The sequence below is a fragment of the Lytechinus pictus genome, chromosome 7 (genome assembly GCF_037042905.1).
Source record: "Lytechinus pictus isolate F3 Inbred chromosome 7, Lp3.0, whole genome shotgun sequence".
In the NCBI taxonomy this organism is placed as follows: domain Eukaryota; kingdom Metazoa; phylum Echinodermata; class Echinoidea; order Temnopleuroida; family Toxopneustidae; genus Lytechinus; species Lytechinus pictus.
Window position 1 is genome coordinate 35438162 of NC_087251.1, and position 24718 is coordinate 35462879.

Below are 24718 nucleotides of genomic sequence, written 5' to 3' on the forward strand. Positions count from 1 at the left end.
TCAGCGTTATATGCTTTTTTTATTTTTATTCTTGATTCAAATCAACAATTTTCTGGGGTGGACTTGACCTTTAACAAAGTCACCCTTAGAAATGTAAAATAGAATCAATCGTATCGAGCCTCGGTGAAAGTTCTCCCAGTATAGTTGTCTTGTCCGCAGCTTTCACGATGACCTCTCACCTTTAAACAATGTCAATATTAACACGATTTGATGCTGTCACATATCGCCACTCCTAATGCCACAGTCTCATTCAACTAAACCGACTCCAAACTGACCGATGCCAGGTCATTGTTAATAACGTAAAGCACTTTGGTCGATTAGGAGCAGTTTCATCGATGTGGCTGTAGCATCAGTCCCACGTTACAAAAGTAAAGAAAACCACGCACACCGAATTGTTCAATACATACATAGAATTTCATTTTCATATTTACATCTCATTACATACACATTATGTTGAAATTGATTTTCATCAATGTATGGTCCCATTCGATCGCTTCGCTTGGTTTGAAGGGCATTTTATGGTTCATTTACCGTCTTTTCAATGTCCGTATGCTCACCCAAAGTTTCAGTCTCTCTGAATTAAACACTGACGTTAATACCTCAGTCACATTTCCCCTACGGCGGCCGTACGGCGAGTCGAAAACAGCCGTTTTATTCATTTTGATTCGAACCACCTACATGTAGCTGGTACCAAAAAAAATGTTAAAACGGCTTTTTTTCGACGCCATACGGCCGCCTTAGGGGAAATGTGACTGAGGTATTAGTGAAACATAAAAAGAATCATCGAAATAGGATAAATAATTTAAGCAAACTCACTGCAATTTAAACTTTTGCAAGGTCTCAAAAAACATTAAAAAGGGTCATAATCGACGAACTCGTGGTGTCGTAAACTCCGTTTATCTTATGTGTTTTTATAAATGCATGAAATACATTTTCAATTTCTTGCTTGAAGAATTTCAAAACGTTTGTTTAGTCCTCGTGAAATGTCGGGGATAAATAAAGAAAGCATTCTTTAAAGTGATATATTTTTTTCCTGTAAACTAATTTTAAAGCATAAAAATCTAAACACAGGTCGGTGTTTCATAAAGCTGTTCGTAAGTTAAGAGCGACTCTAAGAACGACTGGTGACCCTGTTTTACTCGCTAAATACGTTTGATATTGAATATCATTTACCACAAGAAAGGATCACCAGTCGTTCTTAAAGTCCCTCTTAACTTACGAACAGCTTTATGAAACGGGCCTCGGGTATAATACCACTTCTAAATTTTGGGAAACCCAACATGGAATTGCCTTCAACCTTTTTAAATTATACGAGATTTCTTATTATGATCTGAGACGAGGTATTTACTTCTAGAAAAAAATTAAATGCACGTAACTTTGGTATAAATCATTGATATTAATTAATTTGGATATAAAAAAATAATGATTGTATTCAAATTATCACCATAGTAAGAATAAACCCCTAAAAAACCATGGGCTCCCTTAATCCGGCAAATGGAAATAAACAACCTTTAAAGCTTAATATGGAATAGCACATTTTTATTTTTTCTGAGACTGAAAACATGTTTGCGAGAAGAATTTGCCAATTGAGAAGTACCCCTTCCCTTAACAGATAAAAAGAAAATATATTCAGCGGAAGCAACGCATCGTATCGTCCTCCGGAAGTGATTCAACTTAACTGTCAGGGGTAAGTTTCTTGAAAGACCCACAATCGTATTTTCCTTAACACTGCGAAAGAACAAGAAGACGTGGTTCTGTTGTGTGCCCAAGAGTTTTTGACGGTCTCAAGAAACCGGTCCCATTCTTCATGGTCGGGTCAACCGGTTCAATCCGGACTCTGTAATGCTAACCAAGAAGCGATAGGTCGGTTTGGATTGTTCATGATGTCTACCCAATGTTCTAACTCTTCACATGTCGATGACCAGCCAAGTTCAACCTGCATGAAGGTTTCATACGACAGTGGACAAGAGAGAGAGATGGGATTGAAAAAAAATAATTATTAAACAGTTAAGAAAAAAATAGCGATCAAGAGTTTGAGGGAAGCAACGAGTTCTTAATCACAGAAGGAAAAAAACAAATTCAATGCTGTCATCCGGTAGAGCTTAGCAACACCCAGGGTGGTACGTAAAACCGTCCTCCAAATCAACCTTGAACCCATTTGATAGAAACTACCCTTATAGTTATGTACTTGGACAAATTCCCCCAAAATGCGTCTAAAAAGTACCAAACATGCTCAAAGATTAGTTAGAAAAAGTTAAGATTACTGCAATTATCAATATTGAGGGAACAACGGCAATATAAAACTGTTGAATGCAATAATACTTTCATGAACAGCGACCCCGGGGGCGACGTGAGGGGGTCGATTGTTCGGCATCCTTTGAAAAAGGGTCGTCTCGTCTGCCCCCCCCCCCCACACCTTAAGAGACAAGATATTAAGAAATTATCGCCTATGGGTATATTTATTCTTTTAAAAAAAATCACGATTATTTATGGATAAGAAGGGTGCTTACCCTTCCAACGACATGTCCCCCTTTAACGACGTCTCTGTGAACAAGCGAAACAACGAATGTCACTCCCTGAAGTCTACTATTACCCTCGGGAAGAGTGAAAACCAGTTGATCGTTCCATGAAGGGTCGTGTGTCTCTCGGACCAGATGCGTCTTTTGTTTCGAAATTCGCCAGTCGTTGTACAACATCTCAATACGCGTACACGAGTCTACGAAAATAATGATGGTGATTATGAGTGACTTGAATTTACATTTTTTTATTTGCTTTTTTTTATTGTAATGCAGAGAATCCTCATCGAATTCAGTGATTTTCATTCTACAAGAACAAAATGAATAGATTTGTTTGCTTTTGTTAAGGAGAATCATTAAATCTGAGATGCAATGAAATCAGAAAGAATAATATTGTAAAACTTTGTAATAAATTCATTCTACCACAGGTTTGTGAAATTTATTCAGTTCAAGTGTTGAATAGAGGCATCATAATTTTTCCCTTAAATATCGAGAATCTTCTAAAGCTGGGACCAATTAGAAGCATGAGGGCAAAAACCATAGTCTACGGGCTAATTTTGAAAAAAAAATATCATTCCCGGTTAAGTATGGTTATTGCATTAAATAAAGCTAGATCATGTTTATAGAGGCAATATACATTGCGTATAAAAAAAAACGGGACAGTAATTTTTAAAAGTCTATACAAAGTTTGTTTCAAATTATAATATCTATATTTTGATGTTAATAGATGCTCTGAAATCGTATCTTTGAAATGCAATAAAAAAAAAAAATTTTGTTCATGTTTGAGCGAACACGGGACGTTTTTGTCGGGGGTTCAAAAAGAGGCTTGCGCCATAATGGCAGAATATGAGTAATATGATTATCAGACTTCTTGCTAATCAGCAGACTTCCTCTTAACCTTTTCATTATCTGTGCCACAATTTTCGAATTATGCTGTCAAATTTTATTTACAAATTTATTTATTTATTTACTTGAATTATTTTGCTCTTTTTTCAATAAATCTCTTTTACTTTTGAATTTTCCCTCATAAGGAAGAAAATAAGACTTTTTGTCAACCCAAGCAAGAAGATTTGCATTATTAATTGGGAAAACTTGTAATTATTCAAATCCTTTTATTATGTAAAACAAATTTATTTTATGGTACCTTTAGAAGACATGAATCAATATTTCAACGGGTTATTGATTCCTTGACCAAGTTTAATTATATGCTTGACAGGACAAACAGGAAGGGATTCATGTCTTTCAATGGTGTATTGAGTCATTTTGAAGGAGCTAGATATGGCAGATCGGGGAAAATGTAATAAAAAGTTGTATGCGAGCGAAGCGAGCACACAAAAATTCAATTTTTTTTTAAATCAAAATATCAAATTTTGTGATAGATTTTGACATAATACTCAGAAAATGATATCATATTTTACTTTCTATCTTTCCTTTTATTTCCTTTCCACTTTTTTTCTTGGTCATGATTTTTTGTTTAATTGAGGGGGGGGGGGAGCATCTCCAAACCCCCGCCCATCTGTATGACACTGTTCAAAAGGCACCATAACCTTTGTAGCGCACAATGAAAGGATTTTATTTAAAAAATACAAGCTCTCCCATACTTCGGTTGAAAAAAAAAATGGGTTTGCTTGAAGAAGGAATAATAAAAGCTAAAAGAAAACGTATTAAAAAGAAACAACAACAGAACAATTTAAGCAAACAAATAGATTTGAATTTTGACCGCATAATTTGAAAATTTTGGCAATGATAATGAAAAGGTTAAGAGGAAGTCTGCTGATTAGCAAAAAGTCCGATCATCATAATATTTATCATTTAATGCCATTCTGGCGCAAGCCTCCTTTTTAACCCCATACAAAAACATTCCGTGTTCACTCAAGCATGAACGAAATTAATTTTTTTTTAAATGGCATTAGAAAGATAAGACTTCAGAGCACCTATTAACACCAAAATATAGACATCATAATTTGAAACAAAAATTTTATAGACTTTTCAAATCTTTCCGTTTTTTTTTATACGCACTGTATATACATGTACATTACAATAATCCATTCAAACCCTGGGGAACCTTGTCCCTAAAACGATGATCGGTTTAATGGGCTTTCGAACCTAACTAAATACTACAATCACACCCATGTAACTGACTCCAAACCGATCGCTGGTATATGTCATTGGGAATAACGTAATAGCTTTGATCGGGCTAGAATCGGTTTTGTTGATGTGACTGTGGCACCGTAGCTGGATCGAACCCTGCGTTAACAAAACCATGTCGGGTCTGATAAGAGGCCACCTGATTGATGTCGTCCATAAATGACGCAGTTGCTAGGCAACGCACTCACGTAATGTTCCTATGATGGTGCTCCGTGGTAAATCTCGAGCCCCATAGACGAGGAAAACGATGCGGTAAGAGTCGGGCTGGTAACACACTGACAGGTGGATGTCACCCATCGGAGACTGGAGGTGACGGACAAATCCGGTTTAGATGTTTTTTATTTAAAAAAATAGAAAAAGAAAGAAAAGAACATAAGACGTGATTTCAAGTGAATAAAGAGAATGAAGAAAAGTCATTACTGCAAATCATGAGTATATAGTGAAAACAATAAAGTTTGCTTTAACAATAAAGCGTTTCTCGTTTCCAATGTAGATCAAAATACAATAACTGTTAAAACTGGATAGTTAAACTAATGTTTATAAATATAGCCAACTGGTGACCATGCGCCTTTTTTTATTATTTTATAATTTCATTTTGAACATAATTATTTGCATTACAAAACCCTTAGATTATGGAAGAGGGCCTGATTTTTTTACGAATACAACTAAGATAAGTGTGGATAGTCTTCATGTTTGGACCTGTAAAGTTATTATATACCTTTGATTTTTGTCATGGAAGGGGGAGGCGTGATTGCACATAAGTGTGCATAGTCTAAATGTTTGATACAGTCAAGTTAACATATACCTAGATTATGGGGGTGGGGGCAGGACTGAATATAATTGTGGATAGTAGTAAAGTTTGATCCAGTAAAGTTAACATCTACGTAAGATTATGGAGGCAGGATTGAATATATAAAGTGTGCATACTATTAATGTTTGATCCAGTTAAGTAAACATCTACCTTTGAATATGGGGGCATAATCGAATATAAGTGTGGATATTCAACTTAATGTTTGATCCTGTAAAGTTACATCTACTTAGATTATGGAGGGCATGTATAAATGTTTGGTCCTGTAAAGTTAACACCTACCTTAGAATATGGGGGGCATGATTGAATATACATGTAGGGATAATATTCATGCTATATCCTCAGAAGTTAACATCTACCTTAGATTATGAGGGGACATGATTGAATATACATGAAGGTATAATATTAATGTTATATCCTCAGAAGTTAACATCTACCTTAGATTATGAGGGGGAGGAGGAGGGGGACATGATTGAATATACATGTAGGGATAATATTAATGTTATATCCTCAGAAGTTAACATCTACCTTAGATTATGAGGGGGCATGATTGGAAATACATGGAATGATAATATTAATGTTATATCCTCAGAAGTTAACACCTACCTTATATTATGAGGGGGAGGAGGAGGGGGCATGGTTGAATATACATGTAGGGATAATATTAATGTTATATCCTCAAAAGTTAACATCTACCTTAGATTATGAGGGGGCATGATTGGAAATACATGGAATGATAATATTAATGTTATATCCTCAGAAGTTAACACCTACCTTAGATTATGAGGGGGACATGATTGAATATACATGTAAGGATAATATTAATGTTATATCCTCAGAAGTTAACATCTACCTTAGATTATGAGGGGGACATGATTGAATATACATGTAAGGATAATATTAATGTTATATCCTCAGAAGTTAACATTTACCTTATATTATGAGGGGGCATGATTGAATATACATGTAAGGATAATATTCATGCTATATTCTCTGAAGTTAACATCTACCTTAGATTATGAGGGGGACATGATTGAATATACATGTAAGGATAATATTCATGCTATATTCTCTGAAGTTAATATTTACCTTATATTATGAGGGGGCATGATTGAATATACATGTAAGGATAATATTCATGCTATATTCTCTGAAGTTAACATCTACCTTATATTATGAGGGGGACATGATTGAATATACATGTAAGGATAATATTCATGCTATATTCTCTGAAGTTAACATCTACCTTAGATTATGAGGGGGACATGATTTAATATACATGTAAGGATAGTATTAATGTTATATCCTCAGAAGTTAATATTTACCTTATATTATGAGGGGGCATGATTGAATATACATGTAAGGATAATATTCATGCTATATTCTCTGAAGTTAACATCTACCTTAGATTATGAGGGGGACATGATTGAATATACATGTAAGGATAATATTCATGCTATATTCTCTGAAGTTAATATTTACCTTATATTATGAGGGGGCATGATTGAATATACATGTAAGGATAATATTCATGCTATATTCTCTGAAGTTAACATCTACCTTATATTATGAGGGGGACATGATTGAATATACATGTAAGGATAATATTCATGCTATATTCTCTGAAGTTAACATCTACCTTAGATTATGAGGGGGACATGATTGAATATACATGTAAGGATAATATTCATGCTATATTCTCTGAAGTTAATATTTACCTTATATTATGAGGGGGCATGATTGAATATACATGTAAGGATAATATTCATGCTATATTCTCTGAAGTTAACATCTACCTTATATTATGAGGGGGACATGATTGAATATACATGTAAGGATAATATTCATGCTATATTCTCTGAAGTTAACATCTACCTTAGATTATGAGGGGGACATGATTTAATATACATGTAAGGATAGTATTAATGTTATATCCTCAGAAGTTAATATTTACCTTATATTATGAGGGGGCATGATTGAATATACATGTAAGGATAATATTCATGCTATATTCTCTGAAGTTAACATCTACCTTAGATTATGAGGGGGACATGATTGAATATACATGTAAGGATAATATTCATGCTATATTCTCTGAAGTTAATATTTACCTTATATTATGAGGGGGCATGATTGAATATACATGTAAGGATAATATTCATGCTATATTCTCTGAAGTTAACATCTACCTTATATTATGAGGGGGACATGATTGAATATACATGTAAGGATAATATTCATGCTATATTCTCTGAAGTTAACATCTACCTTAGATTATGAGGGGGACATGATTTAATATACATGTAAGGATAGTATTAATGTTATATCCTCTGAAGTTGACATCTACCTTAGATTATGAGGGGGAGGAGGAGGGGGCATGGTAGAATATACATGTAGGGATAATATTAATGTTATATCCTCAAAAGTTAACATCTACCTTAGATTATGGGGGGACATGATTGAATATACATGTAGGTATAATATTAATGTTATATCTTTTGAAGTTAACATCTACCTTATATTATGAGGGGGGCATGATTGAATATGCATGTAAGGATAATATTAATATTATATCCTCTGAAGTTAACATCTACCTTAGATTATGAGGGGGGCATGATTGAATATACATGGAAGGATAATATTAATGTTATATCCTCAGAAGTTAACATCTACCTTAGATTATGGGGGGCATGATTTAATATACATGGAGTGATAATATTAATGTTATATCCTCTGAAGTTGACATCTACCTTAGATTATGAGGGGGAGGAGGAGGGGGCATGGTAGAATATACATGTAGGGATAATATTAATGTTATATCCTCAGAAGTTAACTTCTACCTTAGATTTTGAGGGGGGCATTAGTGAATATACATGTAGGTATAATATTAATGTTATATCCTCTGAAGTTAGCATCTACCTTATATTATTATTATTTTTATTTTTTTTTGGGGGGGGGCATTATTGAATATACATGAAGGGATAATAATAATGTTATATCCTGTGAAGTTAACATCTACCTTAGATTATGAGGGACATGTTGAATATAAGTGTGGATAATATTAATGTTTGATCAATTAAAGTTAACATCTATTACCTACGATTATGAGGGGCAGGGTTGAATATAAGTACGTATAGTCTTAATGTTTGATTCAGTAAAGTTAACGTTTACCTTAGATTATGATGGGCAGGATTGAATAATAATGGATAGTCTTAATGATTGATCCTGTAAAGTAAGCATCTACCTTGATTATGGAGGGCATGTATTAATGTTTGGTCCTGCAAAGATAACATCTACGTTAGATTATGGGGGCATGATTGAATGTAAGTATGGAAAGCCTTAATGTTTGATCCAGTATGTGTAATGTTTGCATCTTCATTTGATTATCGAGATTTATTCCTTCTAAATTTAACTTTGGAAAGCCTTAATATTTGATCAAGTATAGGTCTAAAGCTTACATCTTCCTTGGATTATAGAGGTTTATGTCTTTTTAATATAAATGTGGAAAGCCTTGATTTTTTTCTATCCAGTTAAGTTCAAATCCTCCTTGACTTATCGGGGGGTTACTTTTTTCCTATCTGAATATTATTGAGGATACCCCTAATAAGGCTGTTGATCCAGTAAACCTTACATCTTTCATATATCATCGAGGATATAAGTGTGCAAATCCTGAGGAATAAAGTTGGATCCAATAAACTTGACCCCAAATAATCCTTGACCCTTAAGAACCAATGCAATATTCCTGAGTTTATCATTCATTGTCCTATACACCTACCGCTTGACTACTGGACTGTATAACATAGAGGGTCCTGTCTATAGGCTGGTGGAGTTCCAGGTCCCGGAGTGGTAGACTACAGAAGCCAGCCATGACAGGCCGGCTACCTGGGCCAGCCCGGTACACCAAGGAGAAACGCAACGTAAGCTGCCAAACGGCTGAAAAGGAGATGTCTTGGAGTATAAATTCTTCATTCCAGACCGGATTCTAATAGCAGAAGGGTAAAAATACAAAAGGATAAATATTTAAAGATCAGATGATTTATTAATAACTTTAACATAGATTTTCTCCAGTTTATTGAAATATATAAATATCGTCATAGCTGTCTATTTACACCACCCAAGGGAAACAGAATAGGTGGCCATTGGAGACCGGTGACCTTTATAGAGAGGTTCTATAACACAAATTGATTTTAAGTGGGAGACAACTTTGATGGCCACTAAGACAGGTTTGCCTTTAGTTATTCTAGGCCTTAGTTGCAATGGTGGTATAATTCTTTTTCAAAAATAAAATTTAACTGAACAGACTTGAGAATAATACGTACAGACAGTACAGTGAGAATAGAATTAACCTGACATCCGCTAAAAATCGCATTGCTGTGAATAAATAATTTGGGTTACTAGTATCATCATTCTCATGCATAGATGTTCACTTTTTAAACCATCATCATTCCCATTGTCTAGCATAATTATGTATGAATTTCAGATGTTGACTTCTAAACTTATCTGTTATACGCATGACACTCACTGTCTAATCATATTGAAATAGGCATTTGTTGTGTTTTTCTTTAAACGACCCAATTCGTCACAAATCACCTCTTTGTCTCCTCACCCCTCTCACTCCCTTCCCCTTCACTCTCTCTTTCAATAGTAATCCCATCAATAGTCATGTTTCCATTCTTGCCATGCATTTACGATTGCTAGCCATTATCTATTCAGACAGCATGATTAGTGGTCTTGCGATAATTGCAACCCATCTCCAGCGGCGCAGCCCTCCATGAGCTTCAACTCCCCAAACCACCTTCAAACGGAATGAAAAGCTCTGATGTCATCTGAGATTTCAACATCCACCATTATCTTTAATATTTTACACTACGACCATCATAATGAAAGACTTGGCTGTATTTTTGGTTTGCCTGTACAATATTAAGCAGAAAGGGTAGGCAAGGAAATAAAAAAGCAAAATTTTTACAACTTCGTATTCACAGTTTGAACATTATCATGACTGACCGTGACTTATACCTTACATTGGAAGCAAAAGTGTTACCACATCTTTTTCCAATGCTTTGTGTAGGGGAAAATTAACAGCTGCGAGTTATTTTTAAAACTGTTTGTGAATAACACATTCCTAATCTCCTGTTCATTTCATTCGTACTGAGAAGCAACCATTACTTCCTTGAAAGATGAACATTGTTCATTTTCTATTATATAATTATTAATCTAAGTTAGGAGTTATCTTTAGGACTACATCATCTTCATTGGGTTATAATCCAAGTTACTGTCTCAATACTGTACTGTTCAAGAGCGAACAGAATGCAACCTGAGGCGAGAATGAAGATGAAGACAGTGAATTTCCTTGCCATGACAGTTTAAAATTAAGAATACATGCAGCCAAACAGCCCACAAGCAAATGTCATCTAAATATTTATCTAGAGAAGACACCCTTTCGAGAAAGGATAACACCCTCTAAAGGATGGGACAAATATACGACAGAAAATGCTTTTATTTCGCGAAAATTAAATTTGAGGATGGTTACAAGACTATTCCTTCCTATTAATAAGGGAAAATCTCGCGCCATTTTTTCTTGATTTCATTAGCTTTCGACTATAATATAGCCGGCAGATTATTAAGCTACTTACTTTCCATATTTACTCGGTTCTCCCCATCCCATTTCATCTTTTTTCGTGTTATTGTTCTCTCTCCTTATCTTATTCAGTTTTTACTCGCCACGTTTTTCTCTATACTTGCCCCCCCAAAAAAAAAAAAAAAAAAAAAAAAATCACGTCCAAGAAAAAAAAAAAGGGGGGGGGGGAAAGAAAGGAAAGGAAGGGAAGAAAGGAAAAATAGGATGTTATTTTCTAAATATTATGTCAAAATCTTTCACAAAATTGTATTTATGTAATAAATATGTCGACATTTTTGCTCGCTCGCTCGCAACTTTTTTTTTATGAATATTACCCGATACGCCATATCCGCCCCCTCAATCTTTCGGCTTATTACGCCACTGTATTTCATGCATTAAACTTGTATGATTACAAAACAGATGTCAAGGTATAATTTTTAAAACAATATAAGATGCAGCACATGGTGACTAAATCATTTTGTGTTTTTGGAATTTGATCAAAACACACCATCATTTCTAACCAAAGATTTATTAGTTGGCTGGAAGGCATTATTCACCAAGAAGCCCATAAACGAGAATAAAAGAGCCATAAGGGGCCATTATAACAATTATGACAGAAAGAGAGATATATAGAGAGAGGAGAAGGTAGAAAGTCTTATTTGTAAAGGATGAACCAAGAAAAATCAAAGTGATTAAACCACCGCAAGACAATCCTTTAACTATCCCTATATCATAATCTATCTTTCTGAAAGTCGGGTTTTCTTTCATTCTGGGGCACTTTAACGCGACCTTCAAAAGAACCAGTGCTGTTTCTCTGATAACATAACTTCAAAGGGACCCGGCGCCACCCAGAAGCTAAGTAAAGTCGAAAATGGAAGATTCGTCAGTAAGGCAGGGAGATTTTCGGATGATGTATGGCCCTATGGTTTTGTGGTATTGGTTATCCAAGCTGTTATGTCCTAAAACGGCGGGATAGAATGTGTACCCTATTTTCCCTAAAATATTATATTACGTTTTGGTCTAGGTCGTTTAAATTCCATATCAACATGGAAAAATGGACAGAAGGAGTCCCTGAATTTTATAGACTGAAGTTAGCCAGATTCTATGCAAAATGCATTTCATTGATTGATTCTCCAATTCTTGGTAAAATTATGGATTATTCGTTTCTTCTATATTTTTGTGTTGATATTTACTGGGCATAATCTACAATATTTTGTAATATGAATAAAATTTTAATGTATTTTAAGTCATCTTTACTTGGTATTAAAAGTAAGGCTCAAGTCTGCAATACATGGTGTGCATACTACAATGAACAAATACCCTTACTTTCAAGCTGTTATGTCCTAAAACTGTTATGTCCTAAAACGGCGGGATAGAATATGTACCCTATTTCCCTAAAATATTATATTACGTTTTGGTCTAGGTCCAACATGGAAAAATGGACAGAATGAGTCCCTGAGTTTTATATACTGAAGTTAACCAGATTCTATGCAAAACGCATTTCATTAATTGATTCTCTAATTCTTGGTAAAATTATGGATAATTCGTTTCTTCTATATTTTTGTGTGGATATTTACTGGGCATAACCTACAATATTTTGTAATATGAATATAATTCTAATGCATTTTAAGTCATCGTTTCTTGGTATTAAAAGTTAGGCTTAAGTCTGCAATACATGGTGTGCATACTACAATGAACAAATACCCTCACTTGCAATAATCCCATTTACAAAATAACTTACACATTACACAAAATGCATGACATATAACGACGTGAGGTTTTATTGACTCTCAGTTTAAGGTACACGATGTGAGATATTGTTATCATTTACATTTCATTAACATGTCAGGAACATCCTTTTAATACCCAAATTACGGCAACATTAATGATTCCGAACAAGGTGCAGAACAAAGAAAATTCATTTACCAAAAAATCAACAATTGGTGTAGATGAGACAATGTGGCAAGCGACAGTAGATATATAGGAAAAAATTAAGGAATAGGATAAATGAATTTATCAATCAATCGGTAAACCAAAAATGCAATATTTTATCAAAATGAATATATACATGGATACGTTGAGGTATTTGATACCAAACTTTCCTTAAGCTTTGTGTTTAAGGTTCTGGAGTATTATTGTATTGTTACAATAACAACAGTTAATCCTCCGTGGCCAGGTTCATGTAAACACGTTAATCATTATAGCATGAACTCTTTATCCTGACTTTGGGACAAGTCTGAAGATGACAGTCAACGCCTTTGTTATTTAAGTATTCTATTCAACATACACACCCCTATTGTTATTTAAATAGGAATCTGGGACTGAATGCAATGCCTGTATTCAGGCTCCACCGCATACACTGCCAAACAGGTGGAACGTTTTTTGTTTTTTGTTTTTTTTGGGTATCCGGTGTGTTGTCTTATGTAGCAAGTCATACAGATAGGACATGTGGGTCAATTGGTTTAGAGTGATGACTGAAAACTGAAACTGATTGCGCTGTAAGTTTAAGTCCATGACAGAGAGTCAAGATCGCTAGAACCGATGGCATCGAGGCCTTCCTGATGATTTTCTGCATATAGTCGTTCATCTTGTTCATATCGATCTGTAAGTTGAAAACCTCTTTTTTTCTTGTCTATTTTGTATAATAATTTGCATAAGTCACTGAGAGGGTTAAGATCAAATGAGGTCCTCTGGAATTGTGAAGATTGTAAACTATTCATTTCCGGGGTGTCAGGGTATAGTGGTTCTGGCTCTCGTCTCTTAATAATCGGTTAATGGGGTCAAATCCTACCCAGGGTGTCAGCAAGAAATTTATCTAAATTGTGCTGCACTCAACACAGGTGAGGTTAATGGGGACCCATATGAAATCAAGTTTCAAGCCGTATATGAGCAAGTATAATTATTATCATTTATTCAATCAATGTGTCCAAGAATCTTTTGATTGTTAATAAATATGAAGATGAATTGTCTCAGGATATGAATTTGCATTTTGTTTAGAATTTGAGGTACATTTTTTGAGAAAATGCTATGAATTAGATATGGAAGCTTAAAAGTGCCACCTAGATGTTCAGATAATAATCTTGCTATGTCTACATCCCTTAGAAAAAATGACAAAATCTTGGATCTCGTCATGTCTACATCTTGTGGGAGAGATGATCAGATGATAAGATCTTGGCCCTCGTCATGTCAACATCCTGTGGGAGAGATGATTGGATGACAAGATCTTGGATCCATGATCATGTCATCTGATCATCTCTTCTAAAAGATGTAGACACGACGATTTAAGATATCATGATATCTGATCATCTCTTCCACTGGATGTAGACATGACGAGATCCGAGATCTTGTCATCTGATCATCTCTCCCATTGGGTGTAGACATGACGAGATCCAAGATTTTGTCATCTGATCATCTCTCCCATGGGGTGTAGACATGACGAGATCCAAGATCTTGTCATCTGATCATCTCTCCCATTGGGTGTAGACATGACGAGATCCAAGATTTTGTCATCTGATCATCTCTCCCATGGGGTGTAGACATGACGAGATCCAAGATCTTGTCATCTGATCATCTCTCCCATGGGATGTAGACATGACGAGATCCAAGATCTTGTCATCTGATCATCTCTCCCATGGGATGTAGACATGACGAGATCCAAGATCTTGTCATCTGATCATCTCTCCCATGGGATGTAGACATGATGAGATCCAAGATCTTGTCATCTGATCATCTCTCCCATGGGATGTAGACATGACGAGATCCAAGATCTTGTCATCTCATCATCTCTCCCATGGGGTGTAGACATGACGAGATCCAAGATCTTGTCATCTGATCATCTCTCCCATGGGATGTAGACATGACGAGATCCAAGATCTTGTCATCTGATCATCTCTCCCATGGGATGTAGACATGATGAGATCCAAGATCTTGTCATCTGATCATCTCTCCCATGGGATGTAGACATGACGAGATCCAAGATCTTGTCATCTCATCATTTTTTTTCAAGGATTGTAGACATGACGAGATGATTATCTGAACATCTGGGTGGCACTTTTAAGCGTCCATAATTAGGTCATTTTTCTTTTTTTTAAAGTTTATTACAAGGACTGATAATGTTTACGAGTAATTCACATATTACTTATATCTGATCATCTCATCGTGGGGAGATGATCAGATGACAAAGAGGAATACATGAACTTGATTTCGACAAGGGAGGTACCCGTAGTGGTATAGTGGTAGAACAATAGTGGTACCCGTATAGAAGTGCCCATTGCCCAGACAGAAACTTACAAAAATTCATTTTTTCCAAGAAAAATTAGAGCTTGGAACTCACTGGATCCTAATATATAGAACAAAATATATGTAGAAAGTTTCAGAGCAACACTCTGACCCACACATGAGCAGCACGCTGGCAATTTGCAGTCTACTGCCCTGCCGGTGTAAACTTCAGAAGGTTCAGTAATGACATAAAAATTTCACCAAATTTATCTAGAATTAATTTGGGCAATGTTAAGTTTAGATGGGTTGCAGTTGCTGTTCCGTGTCCGCTTTCGGTTCCAGTTACGAATTTTTACTTACCAAACCCGTTCCGGCTAGAACTTCGGAGAGTATCGCGGTATAGATATCAGCTTTTTAAAGTCATGAAAGTGGAGACAATAAAAAAAAACATCTTTAAACGACAACCTCTCACCTGTAATTGCTGCGAATTCTTTGATTTGAATCTTTTCCTCTGACCCGGTAAAATACAACCTCGAATATAGACGTATGGATTAACACAAGGCTCAGATGCATAAGGCTTATTGGTGATTTCTAATTCTTCTGCCTGTAAAGTAAAAAAGAATTCAAAATTGTAGAGTTATATAATCCCTTTTTAGACTCTGTTTTCATTCATGATTTTGCACTCTGAATGTATATATTCATCTTTATACTACTGAATAATTTGTTTAACCTGTTTAATACCTATTTTCATAATTCTCTATTAAAAATAACAAAAAAATGTGCCAATTTATTTTTGTATAATTTATATTATCTAGAACAGAAATGAATATTAATTTTACCTCGCTTCAGCGTGATTCAATCGAAAGCCACTATATATAATGGCGACATTAAAAAGTGTTAATCATTCAATGATATAACATAATTTTTGCAGTAATCCTGCATATTCGATCTTTTCGGTTGAGATTAATGTCGTCGACTATTGTGATCAATAATCATTTTGCAAACAGTGAAGTGTTTTCGCTGAGGATGGCACATGACAAGGAAGTGATGGTGGGAGAAAGGGGGATGGGCTTCCTTAACGAGATCATATTTACAAGCATGATTTAATTCCGTGGTCATTTACTTTCTAATTGATAATGTCAAGATCACATAGTCACTTCTGCAGATGGTTCGTTGTGCCTGTAGGCATTTTAAGCTACAGTCGTACACCAACGAAACCCGACTCCAAACCGACTGATGATGTCATTGTAAATAACATAATAGCTTTGATCGGTCTGGGGTCCGTTGCAGAAAGAGTTGCGTTTAAACGCAAGTCAAAAAATCAATTGCAAGTCCCAAATACACGCTGTTGATTGGTTGAAAATCAAGTTGCACATGATTTTTAGAGTTGCGATCGATTGCAACTCTTTCTGCAACGGGCCCCTGGAGTTGCTTTCGTTGGTGTGACTGAGAACCATCCCAGACCATTTGGATACGAGTTTCAAATTAATCTTGAATTAACGTGTGATGTGTGTGTGTGTGGGGGGGGGGGCGCTATGTGTGCTTGTTTCGAGGGTGTGGTACAGGATAACCGCCAAGAGAAATGAACCATGTAAGCCTATAGGCTGGCTTTGATGTTATTCAAACTCATTTAAAATATTATTCAGACACAGCAGAAAACGGAAAATGTTGATTTTAAAGTATGTGCAATAGAGAGTAAAAAAGAAAAGAAAAGAAAAGATGAAGCGTTTCGTTTCAATTTTCAGATTAGCTCACTGGGCATTGTTATTGAATATGTTGCAAGAAAGCAGGAAGCAGATCAGATATCATTCTGCTTTCAAGTCGAATATATCAATCACAATAACCATGGCAGTCTAAATGATGCACATGATATCTCAAAGCACGATTTCTTTCTGACCCGCTTTCATTTACACAGCAGCTTGGAGAGAATCTAATGGGAAAGTGCAATGACATTGCAATAGAGCGGCAACCCGAATTGAAACATAATGGAAAACACTTCTACAATCAATGTCCCTATTTGATCTGAAAGTTAGATTGTGCAGCTTTAACTCGCGTAAGTGGCAGAGTAAGAAAATTGAATTGCATGGGAAATACGTCTTGGGAAACATGTATACGAAATGGCAACGATAAATTCTGACATGATAAATACCGTTCTCGCTCCCTCTACTATAAAAGTAAGCAATCATGATGGAGAGGAATTGAGGTACTTCAGATATATATATTCAAACTATTCCAGGGGGCTGTTTCATAAAGCTGTTCGTAAATTAAGAGCGACTTTAAGAACGACTGGTGAACATTTCTTAAACCATCGCCAAGGAACATTTGGTGTATACAATTTACCACAAGAAAGGATCAGCAGTCGTTGTTAAAGTCGCTCTTAACTTATGAACAGCTGTATGAAACACCCATAAGATATTTACAAACTCTTATCTTGTAATGAATTATCTGAAGGTATTGAACTCTCTTGTTTACCGTCATTTCCCTGCCTTCAATGTCGTAATGAGCCAAAATTGAAGGTGCCCTACATAATGGATTTTTTTATTTAAAGCTGAATGAGTGAAGCTAACGAGCGAAAATGTTGTCTTTTTAAAATAAAATGTAGTTGTGTGATGTATTTTTAAAATCCATCAAATAATGTATTTAAACCTTTCCCTTTCCTTTCCTTTTCTCTTTTTTTTCCCCTTCTTTTTCTTGGTCGCAGAACTTTTTGGAGGGTAGAAACCCCCATGCCCCCCCCCCCCTGTAAGCCAGTACCAGCCTTGTTATGGATACTTACCCTGCAAATAGAAACTATGAGTTGCTCATCTTGCGTTTTATGACATAATTGTATATGAAGTGTTCCAATTGGTTCTGCAGAGATAAAACAAACAAAAAAACACCAGTCATTTCCAGCAACGTTAACGATTTATAAACATTATTTTATTGCACATCATGCCACGTATATGACATTTAGACACTGTTTTTGATTTACATCTGGCAACGTCGGAGTTATTAGCATTTTTTGTTGCATATACAAACAACAATTCACTGATGTGATCTTTGTTCATACTTTGCCTAATTTGAGCTCTTGTTTATAATAATAATTACTACAACAGTTTTACATGTACTTCAATGTATTTTCTTGAACACATTTTAGAAGTTCTTACTTACTAAATCCATGTCAAGCAATATCTTGTTCAGAAAATATTGAATTTCCGAAGCACCTTTCTCAGATTTCCCTACTTTTCTTCTGCCTTGAAATGGTATACATTAATATTTTGACAAAGGATCTTGTTATTTGATTCTTGTGGTATGATGAAGAAAGCTCTCTAGTCATCTGCGAAAGAAATGCATCAACGGGATGTGACTTTCAAGCTATTACGGCTTAGCCTCCAGCCTTGCTAACAAAAAATTTGATAAAGATATGGAAATATCGTATATCGTATACATATTTTTTTCATGGGCTATCTTTAGAAAGGTCGGTATCATAACAGGTGATGGCGAATACAAGATAAACAAAACAAGATCTACGCTATTGAAGTCATCATCTCATATTGCAGGTGAAAACAATGCAAGGATGTTTCAAGATTTCTGAGGATAGTTCTCAACAGGCTGCATGACAGACAATAATGCACATGTCATTTGTCTTTTACGGTTTTAACGACATTAATTCCCATTATAGTATCTTTTTGCAGTACATTTGAAAGAATTACTAAAAATAGAGAGTTTTTCCGACTAGTGTCTCAAAATGCGCCTACATCTATTTAAAATGTATAGGGCCTAATATAACAATTCAGATTTCTTACTATGTTTGGAAATCCCAATGACCTCCGATGATGAAACATTCACCCCATAGTTAATGACTGGATCTCAAGTCTAAGAATTATACTATACAGTGCGTATCAAAAAAAAGCTTACACTTTGAAAAAAGCCCTGGGAATTAAAAAATATACATGTGGATAATTTTTTCACATATAATCTTGGGTTTGGGTCTCATCTATCCAATGAAAGTAAAAGTTTTGACAGAATGTTACACTTGAGTGAGCACTGTCCATTTTTGTAAAGCTCGCAGAAATCTGTTTGCGCAGAAATGCTCGTTTGTACGCTGTGTCAAGGGGAAAGGGCGAAATCAAACTTACCCTGCGAAACATTTCTCAAACATTTCCCTTGCACTTTTAGTCAATTGAAATAAAACGGATACATTCAAGCATTTTCTAACAATTTTGCCATCCAAATTGAAATTTCAACACTTGGTAAACACAACCTTTACCCTTTTTGTGCCAGCTGGATCTGAGGACATAACTGAATCTGAACAAAAGTAAATATCAGACATCTCTAGCATTTTGTCACTAAGTTTTTATCATTTAAAGTGGGTTTACATTTCATTTTTCATTTAATACTTGTTTCTCCACACTTTTCCCAAGCTTGACAATGATTAACAAAATGAAAATCAAGTCTAAGCCATTTTATGTAAATCACAGCTCAGTGTAAAGCAAATATCGTCACGATGGCTTCGGTGTGTGGGGAATGGGGTGGGGCGCAATGCACTCCTCGTGGTGGTTTGGGCAAGGAAACAAGTTATAAAAGGTAAAAGATATCTTCAAATCAATGTTACTAGCAAAATTCCACGTGTTATTCATGATTAAGGTCTACTTTTATCCGCATACATATTTCAAAGTTCTGCGCAAATCATTTTTCACTAACTTTTCAAAAGTAAGTGGTGTTCACTCGAGCGGAAATATTTTTCGACAGTTATATCGTCATTTACTTAAATGGATCTGTACCAATGTTAAAATGTGGAAAAATCTTCAGGATATTACAAATGTATAATTTTACAGGATTTTGTCTAAGTGTAAACTTTTTTTTGATACGCACTGTAGAAGTGCAACATCATTTCCTTATCATTTTTTTCTTGTTCTCTCTATATAGATACATAATCTTATTATTTGACTCAAACAAATATTAGCTTAGGTAAGCTGGTAGTCGATACTATATATTGGAGTTGAAAGAATCAGAAGATGTTGATTATACTGACTTAAAATTATGTGACATCACCTGAGAGACAACTATTTTGACTCTCGTCGAGTTGATTCCGAGCTCCAGCGAAATTAAGAGTAAAAATATAGTCGTTAATAGATCGATAGACAGATGGGAAAGTAGCAGTCTATTTAACACTATACTGTATCTTCTTGACTTGTATTTCGATATGACAACTTTCTTTTTGATACAGTTCCACCAACGAAACCGATTCCAGACCGACAGATGCTTATTTTTCCATTCGAAATTACGTCAGTCTAGATTCGATTTAGTTGGTCTGACTGTGGCATAAGGGTTGGAGAGGGAGCAGCCCCTAGAAACCCTAAACTTACCTGGTTTTAAAAGGTTATCTGCGGAAGCTGAACGGTTTCTTTGACCTTCTGAGGACGGGGAGATGGGAGACTGGGGACCTGACGTAGCAACCAGCTTAGGGCGTGTTGGTACACTTACAGCTCTCTTGAAAAAAATAAACATGACATAGAAAAAAAAGTGATTTCGCAATAAGTCAGTTTTGTAAAATGGTTCCTTTGCACACTTTAAGATTTAAAATTGAATATTCCGAAGGGGCCTCGTCCAGATGCATGTATTACAGCAAGTCATTAAAATATTCAATGGTTTAATTCAATGTAACAATGTAGGCCCAACATAAAACAAGAACACCCTCAAACATATTAGTCACTCAAGTTTCTCTCTACCACATACACACCACCCTTCATACTCGCACGCGCGCACACCCCCTTCCACAATCTCTCACACCCATCCTTCAAACGCTTTTCATAAACTTATTTATTTATTATGTAGGTCTATTGTCATTATATCTTATTTGGCATTTACAAGTGAAATGAATAATCGAATGTTGACTTCTCCCATCTTATTGCTGTCTCCTTCTTTTCTCCCTCCCTCTCTCCCACCCCTGTCTCTCTTTCTTTTTTTTTTTCCTTGTTTTTGCTTTACTTATCATGTAAGAAAATCAATGGATGTAGCAAAATACATGCTCCAAGCAGTGACTGACATGAATTTAACTGTAAGTTCAAACAATTCGAATTATAAGTATGGCAAGGTATCTAGATTCAACATCTTATCTGGCTTCAGGTGAATATAAAAAGAATTGTAAATATTTAGTCTACCCAATGAGCGATATTCAGCATACTATTTACTGTGTGTAAGTGTGACTAGACGCCCGGCGGAGGAAGATTCGTTGAAAAGATAAACCCACGAGGGATCACCACGTACTCCACCTTAAATCTCAATCACATTACATTGTCTCCGATCCTTACTTCACTTAATTGCGCGGCTAATGCCACGGGAATTACAGCAAAAGGCTTTTAAAAGCGACGATTTCTGACGAGGCATTTTGATCTTTTATTTCGAGTTTCCCCGCTTCTCGTCTAAAGTATGGATTTATATTGTGGTCTTGTTGACTTCCGTATATAGAATGCAGCCGGGAATACTTTTCGTGTTGGGCAAAGAGAAATCCGAACTCCCAGTTCAATATACATGTAGAAGAAGCGTGTATTGTGTCACATATATTTCATAACCGGGTAAATCGTTTGATTTTGCTTTATATCAACGGCTTCAAAATGTCATGTTATGACCGGAAGTCATAATTCCCGCCATACAATTTTCCCCATTGTACTCTTTACTTTCTCCACCCAACCCCGCTCTCTCCCCCTCTCCCTTTCTCTGTCTTTGCCTGCCACACGCACTTCCCTTTCTTTTTCTCTACCGTTTTTTTCTTTCTCTCTCTGTTTCCTTCCTCCCCCTCTTGCACGCATGCTCTCTCTCTTTCTCTCTCCCTCTCTGTCTCCCTCTCTCTCCTCTTCTCTCATTAATTTGCCCTACTTAAAAAAGGAAACGGACCTGTCCTTTCCACACAATGAATAAAATACATATCATTCAAATTGAAAAGATGATGAACATTTGCCTCAAGCTAGATCGTGTAGATTATGTTTCGTTACTACTACATAATGAATTTTTGATATAAGTCAAATAACATTGTCGAAATAAACAACAAAAAATGAAGAAACAGGTCTACTGTATGAAACTAAGTGTGTCAAAATGACATGCTATCCCCACGGGCAAACGTGTGACATTTGGCAAATAGAATATCACTTGGTCATTGCTCCTTTCTCAGTGATTGCATGCATGTTAAATATCGTACTGCTTCCTTTGAAAGAAGGAAACTTCGATTTGTGTAATTAAGATATGTTCATTTTGTGAAAACAGGGGCATCTGTTTCGAAGGCATTCTGTCTATTACAAGGATGGTGGCATATTAGGTAATGCCACACAATTTACAAAACAGAATATATATATATGTATAGTATAGAAGTATAGTATAGAAGTGTATATTTTTTGCAGTGATGTAAATGGATATCATCACTATTATAATTACCATATTATCATTATTATCATCATCATCACTGTCGTCATCATAATTAAGATTATCATCACTATTATTAGCATTAACCCCCTTTTCTTTTTTTTGTCTCCACTTTTCCTTTTTCTTCACTACTTATAAAGTCCTAGAGGGCGGTTCCCCCACCTCAACCACCAATCCCTCCTCCCTCCCCGTAGACCCGCCCCTGGATTTAACAGTATCTTACCTTGGTCTTCCATCTGAACGTCTTCTTAACATGTCCGTGCCCATTTGAAGCAGAAGAAGCGATGCCTTCTGGGATATCTTGCATTTCCGGTGCTGATATCTTCTTCGATACTACAATCATGAGAACACAAATAAGAACAATGATAATTATTTAAAATTATTAAAAATATTCAACATGGCGGACTGTGGCAATGCAATACATTTTTCGTCTCAAAAAGTGTGTTTCACATGAAATACGTACCAACGTAAACTGGGTATAAAGTCAATAAACAGATGTACATCTTCAGACAATGTCTCGCTATTTTAAATCTTTATCATGTTCCAGTCATCAAAATCCTCCCCAATATCCAAAGGTGCCATTGTGATTATTGATAAAAATTGCAACATTGTATTTTTTTATTTCCAGCCACAGAAAGAGAACACTAATCAAATGGACTACTAGGTTGAATTCCATGGTTATGGCAACAAGAGCGACGAGTTGGATGACGATGGCAGCAATTACGACCATCAGAGGAAACACGTGAACGAAATATGTCTCCGGCAATCACCGCCATGCATACGAGTGATTACCATGGTCATTACAACGAAAACGATGACGATGTCCAACAAATACTTTCGATATGACGTCGAATGACCTTTTAGGTGAGATTCTAAGAGTTTCCGTTTGTCTGTGACTCGTAAACGATGTTATTTCTTTAACAATTGTCTTTAAGAATCAATTTTATTATTTCCCAAAACGAGACCGAAATATGACATATTGAACATTAATATATTGAACATTTTAGACTGCTTTGTTTTTGTTTTATTATTTTCTGTCATTCTTACCAAATATGACCTACATGTAAAAAAGAAACTTTAGTAATAAATCCCTTTTTCATAGTCTTAAGAAAATTCCTCCTTTTTCCGAGATCCACAAGTCACATCCGACTTATTTTCATTTTATTTGATATACAAAACAGTTCATTATTTTCATTAGTAAGATTCTTTTTTTGTTTGAATTTGTAGCGAAAGGAGGACAGTGGTGTCGACTGTCAGGATGAATATCAACGTATGTAGTGTTGACAATGTAACAGAGCGATGGATCAGGTGACGGTGACTTTCTAGGTAGCTCACCACAATGACGACCGGTGACTACCACTTCAATGGCGACCAAGGCAAGGCATCAGAGGAGGATGCAAACCATGAATATTTACTGCTTCTCAACATTGAGCATGTCAGATACGAGTACAGAACTTTTTTCTTGCTCTGCACGCCGACTCCCAAACAACCAAGTCCCTCAAGTTTATTCTTGAGAAGTAGGTGCTCCCCCTCTAGAAGACCTGCTAATCCATCCCTTGCCATATAGGGCCAAGTAGATTACCATTAAGAAGACAATCAAAGATCATGTTGAAGCACAGACGCTACAAGGAGTTACCTCCAAGTTTTCTTTTGCCTGCTGGACCAAGAGACCCTCAACTCCATCCGAGCTCTACCCCCAAATACCTTCCATCTGCCTTCGACAAGCATTTATAGTTAAAGCTCAGCTCATCACACCTACGTTATCTAATGCCAGGCCCCTTGAAATTGGAAAGGGTACTAACCTAATATGTGCTTCATGCGACTTGAAAGAAGACACTTTTGAACATTATCTTATCAAGAAACCCATGTAACGTCGATCTACGGAACAATCTCCTAAATAAGATCCAGAATATTCTGAAGCATTTCCCCCTATCTCAGCAGCCTCTTTCAATGAATGCAATTTATCGTCAGTTTACAGCATCCATCCTACCTCCACATGACTCTGCTCTTCCT

At 35.8% G+C, this 24718-nt stretch overlaps 1 protein-coding gene across 1 annotated transcript; it reads right to left on the reverse strand.

Moving 5' to 3' along the window:
• Positions 1 to 397: 397 nt before the first annotated feature.
• LOC129265225 (synaptotagmin-7-like) lies at positions 398 to 23034 on the reverse strand. Its single transcript, XM_064101442.1, has 8 exons — positions 22929 to 23034; positions 20656 to 20779; positions 18084 to 18157; positions 15780 to 15911; positions 9248 to 9454; positions 4853 to 4967; positions 2511 to 2716; positions 398 to 1936 (listed from the first exon to the last, which is right to left on the reverse strand). Exons 1-8 carry the CDS (start codon positions 23010 to 23012, stop codon positions 1826 to 1828), a joined length of 1053 nt encoding a protein of 350 aa, XP_063957512.1. The 5' UTR covers positions 23013 to 23034; the 3' UTR covers positions 398 to 1825.
• Between the last annotated feature and the right edge of the window lie 1684 nt (positions 23035 to 24718).